Source organism: Macaca thibetana, chromosome 13 (assembly GCF_024542745.1).
Source record: "Macaca thibetana thibetana isolate TM-01 chromosome 13, ASM2454274v1, whole genome shotgun sequence".
Classification (NCBI taxonomy): Eukaryota; Metazoa; Chordata; class Mammalia; order Primates; family Cercopithecidae; genus Macaca; species Macaca thibetana.
The window spans coordinates 81,070,235-81,080,984 of NC_065590.1; the positions used below are offsets into that span (position 1 = coordinate 81,070,235).

At 46.9% G+C, this 10,750-nt stretch overlaps 2 protein-coding genes across 2 annotated transcripts in view; one reads left to right on the forward strand and one right to left on the reverse strand.

The window, feature by feature from the left end:
* Positions 1 to 10,162, forward strand: part of HADHA (hydroxyacyl-CoA dehydrogenase trifunctional multienzyme complex subunit alpha) — a 56,917-nt gene extending 46,755 nt beyond the window's left edge. Inside the window, exons 14-20 of the mRNA XM_050753626.1 lie at positions 3,256 to 3,342; positions 5,791 to 5,931; positions 6,377 to 6,445; positions 7,234 to 7,429; positions 8,597 to 8,711; positions 9,400 to 9,545; positions 9,633 to 10,162. Of these exons, the coding sequence (XP_050609583.1) occupies positions 3,256 to 3,342; positions 5,791 to 5,931; positions 6,377 to 6,445; positions 7,234 to 7,429; positions 8,597 to 8,711; positions 9,400 to 9,545; positions 9,633 to 9,778 (900 nt within the window). The 3' untranslated portion in view covers positions 9,779 to 10,162. The remainder of the gene's footprint in view (positions 1 to 3,255; positions 3,343 to 5,790; positions 5,932 to 6,376; positions 6,446 to 7,233; positions 7,430 to 8,596; positions 8,712 to 9,399; positions 9,546 to 9,632) is intronic.
* Positions 1 to 10,593, reverse strand: part of DRC1 (dynein regulatory complex subunit 1) — a 265,623-nt gene extending 255,030 nt beyond the window's left edge. Inside the window, exon 1 of the mRNA XM_050753628.1 lies at positions 10,584 to 10,593. The gene's annotated coding sequence lies outside the window, so the exon portion shown is untranslated. The remainder of the gene's footprint in view (positions 1 to 10,583) is intronic.
* Between the last annotated feature and the right edge of the window lie 157 nt (positions 10,594 to 10,750).

The window sequence follows — 10,750 nt, forward strand, 5'->3', positions numbered from 1 at the left end:
AAGGACTATTCAAAGACTGGGCATGGTGGCTCACGCCTGTAATCCCAGCAGTTTGGGAGGCTGAGGCGGGCGGATCACGAGGTCAGGAGTTCGAGACCAGACTGGCCAATATGGTGAAACCCCATCTTTACTACAAAATACAAAAATTAGCCGGCCATGGTGGCATGCACCTGTAGTCCCAGCTATTCGGGAGGCTGAAGCAGGAGAATCACTGGAACCCGGGAGGCGCAGGTTGCAGTGAGCCGAGATTGTGCCACTGCACTCCAGCCTGGGCGACAGAGCGAGACTCCATCTCCAAAAAAGAAAGGACTTTTCATTATCAAACGTTAAGTTTTTATGTGTGCTCATGCACACTGCATATATTATAAAGGTCAAATCTAAATCCTAAAGGAAGAAAATTAGGGTTCGTTCACCTTATTCATGTAGGAACTCTGTCACCCAAACATACAGGTAACCTCACAAAGTATAGCCAGATGCTTTAAGATTTTTTGGTTAGCCAAAAGCCATAACCAAACCTCTTCAGGTCTAAGGCTGCAAAGGAAATAGGGGAGGACAGTTCCTCCAGATGCTTGTTCTATGGAAATGCTGCCTTGGCCCAGCTCCCAAATGTTCTCCATAGCCACTTCTTGAGATGGGCGACATGAACAAAACAAGTACTTGAAGTGGGGAGTAGGAAGAGTGAGCTCCGAGGAGTAATAGCAGTAATTCAGGCATGAGGTCCAAGGCCTAAGCTAGTCTATAGTTGGATAAACAGAATGTGGGTTACCAAAAGGTGAACATGAAATGATTCTGACTTGGCAACATGCTGGATATAATGAGCAGTGAACTCATTACAAAAGATAAGAGTACCACAAAGCAAGACTCTGTCTCAAAATAAATAAACAAACAAACAGTATCTTCTCTTATTGCCCACAGAGGTAACAAAACCCATTCCTTGGACATTGTTCCACAGGCATTATCTCTAGACCACCCCTGTTTCGGTTGCCCTCTCTAGTATCTTCCTCATGTCTCAGTGTTCTACTGCTGTGTTTACAACTATCTTTTCACAATTCTGCAATCTGGGCAGGGCGCTGCAGAGACAGTGGTGCTTAAGTCCGTTGATGTCAAGGCTGGGGTCACTCCTGGGCTGCATTCCGCAGGAAGCTCGGCTGGGGCACCTCACTGCTTCCCCCACATCTCTCATGGCCTGTCCTCACTTAGTCATCTCACCAGAACTTCTTTGTAGTGTGGCTGCAGGCTTCCAAGAGTACAAAAGCAGAAGCTGCTGAGCTTCCTAAGTTTATTGTCAGGAATAAAAGAAGATAAATAATTTAAAAAATTAAAAAAGAGGCTACCGGGCCTCACAGGGCTAGGTAGGCCTGGAACTGGCAGGGTAACTTCTGCTGCATTCTGTTGATAAAAACAAGTCACAAGACCAGCCCAGATTCAAGGAGAAGGGAAACAGACTCTACTTCTAGCTGGGAGAGAAGACATACATGTCCAAGGAAGGGAAGAATGTTTGCCAGCCAGCTTTGGAGACATTAGTTTGCTCTTCAGAAAGGATTTCACCACCAGCATTAGACACTATATTACTAAGAAAGTAATCTGACACTATGTAAGCTTTCGGACAGTCATGCTGTACTGTCAATTCATTCCCCCTTTTTTTTTTTTTTTTTTTTTTTTAGAGACAGGGTCTCAATCTGTCACCCAGGCTGCAGTGCAGTGGCATGATCACAGCTCACTGTAACCTTAAGCTCCTGGGCTCAAGTGAGCCTCTCACTTCAGCCTCCTGAGTAACTAGGACTATGGGTATGTGCCACCATGCTTGGCTAATTTTTTAAAGTTATTTTTTGTAAGGCCAGGCGCTCTGGCTCACACCTGTAATCCCAGCATTTTGGGAGGCCGAGGCAGGTGGATCACAAGGTCAGGAGTTTAAGACCAGCCTGGCTAAGATGATGAAACCCCGTCTCTACTAAAAACTACAAAAAAATTAGCCAGGCGCAGTGGCAGGCGCCTGTAATCTCAGCTGCTTGGGAGGCTGAGGCAGGAGAATTGCTTGAACCTGGGCAGCAAAGCTTGCAGTGAGCTGAGATCACACCACTGCACTCCAGCCTGGGCGAAAAAGCGAGACTCTGTCTCAAAAAAAAAAAAAAAAGTTATTTGTTGTAGATATAAGGTCTCACTATGATGCCGAGGTTGGTCTTGAACTCCTGGCCTCAAGCAATCCTCCATCCTTGGCCTCCTGAAGTATTGGAATTATAATTGTTTAGCCACCGTGCCCACTCTTGATTAACTAAAATCATGGGATCTTTACCACAAATACTGCCAAGCCAGGTCTTGTCCTTCAAGTACCCACAGAGTTCTTTCCTTTTTTTTTTTTTTTTTAATCTTAATGCAGTACTTTTATTGCATTATAATCTTATTTTGTACTCAGCTTTTCAGTGTTGAATGTGTCTTCCTCCTTGATTCTCATCTCTGTTAGGATTCTGCCTGTTCCAGGTTTGCACACATTTGACAGGTGTCCCTTTCACGTTTTTCATCCAGCCATCTGAATAAAAACATGAATAACTGGGAGGCGGAGGTTGCACTGAGCCTGGACTGCACCACTACACTCCAGCCTGGGCAACAGAGCGAGACTGTCTTAAAAAAATAATAAAAATAAATAAATAAAAACATGAATAAGTTGGGATCGTGGCTAGAATGCTGAGACAATCTGCATTAGAGACTATTCTCCAGGTTGATGAAGCTAATAGTTACTAGTATTTGTGTCCTGTAGCTATAGTTATAGTGGTATGCCATTTTTTAGTAACACACTGTATAAAATGAGACAAGCACGCACATTTTGGCTTGTTCTTATAAAGGTGAAGTGGGGGAGTGTTTCATAAGCTTCCAGACTCCAGGGCAGATCCAAACAAAAGAGGAGTTGACGCCCATGCTGGGTGTTGAATGAATTGCGATTCAAGGTGGTCTTTTCAGTGTTGTTCTGTTGTTTTATTGACCCAACTGCTGAGATGTAGTCTCCAGGTCAGGATAAGGTGACCTCATGATGGGTCACAACTAGAGGAAGGCAGAATGGGAAAAGGAACAAGGTCAACATCTTCCCCAACACAAAAGCCCCTAGGTGATCCGTCAATGTCTGGGTGAGTGACATCTACTGTTTGAGCAGTTGGGGGTGAGAGAGTGGGCTGAGCCCAGGTGTCACTCATTAGCTTTGCCATGGCCTCTAATCATCTCCCAGGCCTACCTGACACATTGTTAAATGCTTTTCCCCTGCAGGTGATTCCAGATCACTGTATCTTTGCCAGTAACACATCTGCTCTCCCAATCAGTGAAATTGCTGCTGTCAGCAAAAGACCTGAGAAGGTAAACTCGGAACAGAGAAAAACCCTGAGATGTTTTATTGCTTCAGATTCACTGATAAAGGCTTAGAGCTTGAGTACAGAAGAGGCAGGTCTGGATTACGAAGTGGATGCGGGTGGTTCCTAAACACTGGACACATAAATGCTAATACCATGACTAGTGTGAGATGCAGGAATAAGTAAAGTACAACAAAAAATATCCTTTTCAAGAATCCCAAATGGGCATTGTTTTTCAGGTTCAGGCTATAAAGCCTACCTGTATCCTACAATTAGGCATTGAGGGATAGGCCTTAAGAAAGGATGCTCCAAAATATCAGTTTGGCTACAGAGCAGAGTCAGTGACTGTTTAGAACAGGTTTGGTTCCAACTCCAGGGAATGGCAGGAATGGTGGGATGTGTCTGCCTGTGGGTTTGCTTACACCTTCTACCCCAGGACATGAAAGGCCTGGGTTATATAGAAGCACTTTCTGTGAGTATTTGGAATGATGCCCAGAAATTTATTTTTGCTCTCAACCAGAGTAATTAAGGGGAAGTGAAATCATTCAAAGAGAAGTAAAACAACTCACTTCTCTGGAGGATACCAGTTAGCCTCCGCTAACCAGAACCAGCCGAAGGTAGGCAGGAATTATAAAAGAACTTTAAGCAGCTGAAAGTGTTAATATAAATTCTATGTACTGAAAACACAAAAGCCTATTCCTACTCTTCTAGCTTGCTAATGCAAGGTAATCTAGTTTCCTGGCACACAGCAGATTAGAAGTGATGCAGGGACCTGACAGAGGCAGCCTCAGTGATGGCAGGATAAAGGTCATAGGGAGAAGTGGCAGCTGATAGTCTACAGATGGACAGTCTGATCGTGTCATATCACTCAAGACATCTGTGTGGCATCTAAAATCAGTACAGGCAATGCCGTTGCTGTTCATTTGATGCTAACCTCTCCCCACCATCGGAGCAGAACAAGCATCACACTTCGCAGCTCTGGCCTCCAAATATCCAGGATAACTTTTCTCACCTGCTTGCCTTATGTCATTCATTTAAAAGTAAGGCCAAAAAGGCAAAATAGGGTGACCAACCATCTTGGTTTGCCTGGGACCAAGGGACACAGGACCTTCAGTGCCACAGTTGGGAAATCCCCAGCCATCCAGGATGCGTTGGTCATCTTTGGCACAACTTTCTGAGTGATGTAAATGTATTTTGCTTGGGGTAGTGATTATATGGATGTATATACAGTTGTCAAAACTCATTGATGTGAACACTTTTAAGATCTGTGCATTTTATTATATAGAAATTCTATGTCAATAAAGGCTAATTCTTTTGCTCAGGAGTACTGAGTCTGAATCAGGTCCTAAGTATTTCAGACGTAACTAAAAGAACACTGTCGGGGTTAGAAACAACTTTTGGACTGATAAGTTTACATAACATTTAATTGATCTGTGTATTACATAATGGCATTGGAGACAGACAGACCTGTAATGGAATCCCACCCCGTCATATGCTGACTGACTCTGAACTGCCAACTTCTTGATACCTTTTTTCCTCATCTAGATAATTAGGCTGACCAGTTCACAGGGTTGTAATGGATTAAATGTAAGGAATAAGTGGTAAATGTATTGAAAAACAGGTAGATAATGAGCAGCCAAAAATTATAGATATTACTTGTTGTACCTTATAGCTAAAGTGAGAGGGAGAAAGCAAAACTATAAATAAATGAATTAGACTTCTTTCACCACAGTTCTGTTGTGAAGACGGTGTAACTGTTAGCTCAATGAGGGGGTTCTCTGAAACTTTAGCACGCATCAGAATCACCAGGAGGGATTATTAAAACAAATCTGGGCCCCACCCATGGAGTTTCTGATTCAGGAGGGCTGGGCTACGCCTGAGAACGTGCACGCCTAATGCTCCCAGGTGACGACAGTGCTTGTTGGGCCCGGGTGCTACACGTGGAGAACTGCTGGTTTAATGAGTCTTAAATGCATCTGATTGTTGAGGAGTGTTAGTTAAATCTAGTATCCTGGTGGTGAGACCCATCTGTGTAAAATGCAAATACATCTCTGACAGCCCAACACATTAATTCTTCTGTCTGCCCCGCCCCCTCCCCAAAAAATGGATCCTCTTATCTAACCTATCAGTATCATTAATATAAGTGGAGCCTTCATCCATTGTTCCCCAATAAATCTAGTTTGGCCTCGAGCTGTGGTTTTGGCACTGATTGTGGGAGGATCTGATGTCTGTAGTGAAAAACCTTAGAAGCAAATGGAAGAGGAGGATTCCAACATGCTCTCCCTAAACATACTAAACTTTTATCAAAGATCCATGGAACCAAACCACTCAGCTATGTCAAGCAGTATTCCTATATCACAGCCACCTTTCTTTCTAGTGTTTTCCTAACAGAAGGAATGCTCTAGATTCCTCAGCCACATTCTCCAATCTGTTGGCTTTTGGTTCCCCTTGCCAGGTGATCGGCATGCACTACTTCTCTCCCGTGGACAAGATGCAGCTGCTGGAGATTATCACGACTGAGAAAACTTCCAGAGACACCAGTGCTTCAGCTGTAGCAGTCGGTCTCAAGCAGGGGAAGGTCATCATTGTGGTTAAGGTAAGGGGCTGTGTAACAGAGCTGTAGAGTTTGAAAAGTTCTAATAAGACTCCTTTTACCTCCAGGCTTGTTTATAAATATTCTGGGGCAAATGACCAGATTTTGATATGATTTTCCCCTGGGTTGTCTCCAGGATGGACGGTGGCATTGACTGTCCCACTGAGTCAGGGTGGGAGTGGGGAGTATCTAGGGCGTGGCAGGGTTCTCCCAGCCATCCCAGACCTTGAAGGTGGCCATGAAACTATCTGCTGTACTATTTGATTCAAGCCAGGCTACCCCTAGTATGGCTTCCCCTGCAATTTCATTTTTAAGGATTCTGATTGAGATTTTAAGTCACCTTAAGTTTTACAGTGACTTTCAAATGACTTTGAAGTGACCCTGGGAAAGTTAGAGTGTTTCAGTTCCAGCAACAGGGCCAGTGAGCTCATGTTCTCTCCCTTGGCAGGATGGACCTGGCTTCTATACTACCAGGTGCCTTGCGCCCATGATGTCTGAAGTCATCCGAATCCTCCAGGTTGGTATTGCTCTCCAGAGTGTTTGAGGCATCTTCCACTCCTTCAGTCACTCCAAAACTCACAATGTCAAGATAAGGACCAAGCTGCCTTCTAATATACCAACTCCTGCTCTTGTCTAGGAAGGTCCCGGGTGCCCTCTCTCTGCACAGAAGTCGGAAGTTGGGCTCATACTGCATTGAAAGGGGCAGAGCTTTCCCTCCGCCCCGCAGCCCCCTCACTGTTCCAGCAAGCTAAAGGCCCCCCACAGCATGTCTTCTATGCTGTTTCTGCACCTCTCTGAGGAAGGGACCATCCAGAACAGGGCCTGCTTGGTTCAACTGGTGCTGCATCTGTTTCTGCAGCACACACAACCCTCTAGTAGCCATCGAGGTCATTCTGGCAGGAGAGGAGAGGGATCCTCCTCTCTGGGCACTTAACCAGACTCGGGGATCACAGGGCTCTGAGTGCTGCTTTTTGATGATGTTTCTTCTGTTGGTCATGACACATTCAGCCGTCTGTCATGGAATCTCATTATTGAGATTCAGAAATGCAAACAAGAAGAAAATGAAGAATTTAGTAATCTCTAAATGTCCTTAAACTGCTGTAGATTAGAGAAGGCTCAGACTTTCCACTTGTGGCCCCAAACTTCTTTGTGCTTCCCTGAATGAATAGCACCAGTCCTGGGCCTGGTCAGGTGACACTCAGAAGTGGGTTTTACACAAGGCAGTGTTTGGAGCCAGTACAGGGAGCCCTTTGGGGGGATTTGGGCTGCCCTTCCCCAGAGGTCCCTGCTTCGCTTCCTGTTCAGGAAGGAGTTGACCCGAAGAAGCTGGATTCCCTGACCACAAGTTTTGGCTTTCCTGTGGGTGCCGCCACACTGGTGGATGAAGTTGGCGTGGATGTAGCAAAACATGTGGCGGAAGATCTGGGCAAAGTCTTTGGGGAGCGGTTTGGAGGCGGAAACCCAGAACTGCTGACACAGATGGTGTCCAAGGGCTTCCTAGGTGAGTAGCCTCAAGGAAACATAACTAGCACCACTAGTTACAAAGTTCTGAGCAGTTCCTGAGACCAAAGAGTTACAGAAGCCCTCCTGGAAGAAAGTTTTCTAAACACAGAGCCCTTGTCATTGGAGATTTCAAAAATGATTTCATGAATCAGGTGCGGTAGCAACCACTTATGGTCTTAGCTGCTTAGGAGGCTGAGGTGGGAGGATCGCTTGAGCCCAGGAGTTTGAGGCCAGCCTGGGCAACATGGTGAGGCCCCTTCCTTTATATATTAAAAAAAAGAAAACAGTCATGTGAACCTTCTAAGGGCTAGGACTATAGATTATGGACAAAAGGCAGAGTTCTACCCTTCTGGGGCTCTAGCATCACCTGGTCCAAGTTATGCCAGATGGACAAGCATTTTTATCCCCCAGAGACGAAATCTGCGCTAGTGCAGAAGTAAGCTCTGCATCCGGGCTTTACCATGTTGTCTGGCCAGCTGCGTGGAGAAAGTATAAGCTCACAATACACAGTATACAGTTGAGGCCCACAGGGGACTTTCTCGGCAAAATAGCAAAATCAGCATTATAACCTGGGTGTCCTAGGGCCTGGTGTTGCATATCGGGATGTTAAAACTCACCCAGGTGGCCTTTCTCATCCAGGTACACAGATGCCCAAGATCCAGGTCACAAGATGATCTTTCCCTCTGCCCACTCTTCTGACAACGACTAATTTGCTAGGGTTAGCTAGACATACAAATTCAGGAATTCAGAAGAGGCCAGAGCTTTATAATAGACCAACAGAGACAAGAATTCTCAGGCCAGGGTTGTTTTTTTGTTTTTGTTTTTGTTTTTTGAGACAGTCTCACTCTGTGGCCCAGGCTGGAGTGCAGCGGCATGATCTCGTCTCACTGCAACCTCCACCTCCCAGGTTCAAGCGATTCTCCTGCCTCAGCCTTCTGAGTAGCTGGGATTACAGGCGCCCACCACCACACCTGGCTAATTTTTGTATTTTTAGTAGAAATGGGGTTTCACCATGTTGGCCAGGCTGGTCTCAAACTCCTAACCTCAAATGGTCCACCCACCTCGGCCTCCCAAAGTGCTGGGATTACAGGTGTAAGCCACCATGCCTGGCCAGGCCAGCGTTCTGAGAAGGAATAGTAACACTCCCTTTTCTTGCCTCTTTTAGGTCGCAAGTCTGGGAAGGGCTTTTACATCTATCAGGAGGGTGTGAAGAGGAAGGATTTGAATTCTGACATGGATAGTATTTTAGCGAGTCTGAAGCTGCCTCCTAAGTCTGAAGTGTAAGTCCATTTGAGTGGCTAATGCCTGGAAATAGACTTTCTCTGACAGCCCAAAGTTTCCCAGCCCCTCTTTCATTTTCTTTCTTTTTTTTTTTTTTTTTTTAAATACTTTAAGTTCTGGGATACATATGCAGGTTTGTTACTTAGGTATACACGTGCCATGGTGCTCTCTTCCATTTTCTTTGTGACCACCATACCTGAACAGGAGGACCACTCCTGATGCTGGCATGGTAGCTTTCCAAGTGGAAGGCCCTCACACGTGCTGCCTTGGTCTCTGTCTGGCATCGAGGTGAGAACCAGGCCACGTCTGGTGAAGGCCCTCCCTGCTCCAGCCTTCTCTGGCAAGGTCCCAGAGAGCTGCTGAAGGACAGATTCTCCTTGGCCCCTTCACCCTCCCAGATCTTTATTGGCATTTGTGAGCAGCTGACTGTTGCTGATGCCAAAGAGATACTGATTATCTTGGCACCAGGCCCTGTTCTAGGTGCTCAGTTTCATGTCAGTTAGGGCAAGTTACTCTCCACTTTTTCCATGGGAAAGTTTGGCCCACCCAGGCAGCATCTTCTCTGAGGGTCAGCACCAACCGGCCCACAGAGCTCCCCATACACCCATCCCGACTTCCATTCTGCAGCTGTGGGTCTGGCTTTCCTCCCCTTTTTCTCTTCTTCTACCTCAACATCTCTGTTGGCAGCTCCTCAGATGAAGACATCCAGTTCCGCCTGGTGACAAGATTTGTGAATGAGGCAGTCATGTGCCTGCAAGAGGGGATCTTGGCCACACCTGCGGAGGGAGACATCGGAGCCGTCTTTGGGCTTGGCTTCCCGCCTTGTCTTGGAGGTTGGTCTCGCAGATTGGGAAAGCAGCTCACTTTAGCCTGGAGCCCGTGTTGCATCTCCTTCAACGAACTCCTCTTTCTCTATTCAGGGCCTTTCCGCTTTGTGGATCTGTATGGCGCCCAGACGATAGTGGACCGGCTCAAGAAGTATGAAGCTGCCTATGGAAAACAGTTCACCCCATGCCAGCTGCTAGCTGACCATGCTAACAGCCCCAACAAGAAGTTCTACCAGTGAGCAGGCCTCACGCCTTGCTCAGTCAGTGCACCAACTCCAGCTGCTGGCAGTGCGGGTTCTCCAACAGAGTGGTCTAGATTTATCAGAGTAACGAGAAGACAAACTCCGGCACTGGGGTTGCTCCCTGATCAAAGTGCCTTCAGCCAAGACCATCTCTCCCTCCTGGTGAAGTGTGACTGTGAATTAGTTTGCACTTCCTGTTGCAAGCTAGAGCCCACTGTGCTCATTGTATAAGCCCTGAGGCCTAGAGTGGCAGCCAGGAGCCATCTGGAGCCACCTCTCTGCCTGTTCCTCCCAAGAGGCCAGGGTGGCCAGGGGTGGTGAGTGGTGAGGGTAATTCTGCACCCAGCCAAACACATAACAATAAAAACCAAACTGTGTCAGTGGCTTTGCCTTTCTGGTTTAAACACCTCCTTCATAAAGCAATCTGGAAGAAAGCCCTGTGCTTTGGAAGTAAGAATGTGTGCGCAGAATTCTAGGCAGCACCTTAGGGAGGGACTGGGATGAGCGACAGGGGGACCTGGTGGGCTCAACCACACACACCTGTGTAGATGCCTTGCCTGGGCTTCTGCTCACCACGGTGTACCAGGATATAAAGCACTTTCCCCAGCCTGGGTTTCCTCATTGTCTGATCTTACCCATTTTCTGGGTGTGCCTCATTCATAGGTGCTTCTTGGGATGGCTGTGGGAACGCTGGTGCTAAGCACAGGCGCTGACATTTCCCTTGATGTTCAGTGATCCTGGCCAGCCCCAGAAATGCCTGCGCGGCAATCGGGCAGTATGGGAGCGGCATGAGGAGCGCTGACCCCCACAGCACCTGCACTCCCCCATAGCTTCAGCCCCTCCCCACCCCGCCCCCTGGGGTGGAAAGTTCCTACACTCATGTTCCGGCAGAAGCAGTGCCCAGTCTGGGTAAACAGCGCTGGGGCTGACTGGGTCTGGCAGAAAGATCCACGCTGTGTGTGTGTGGAA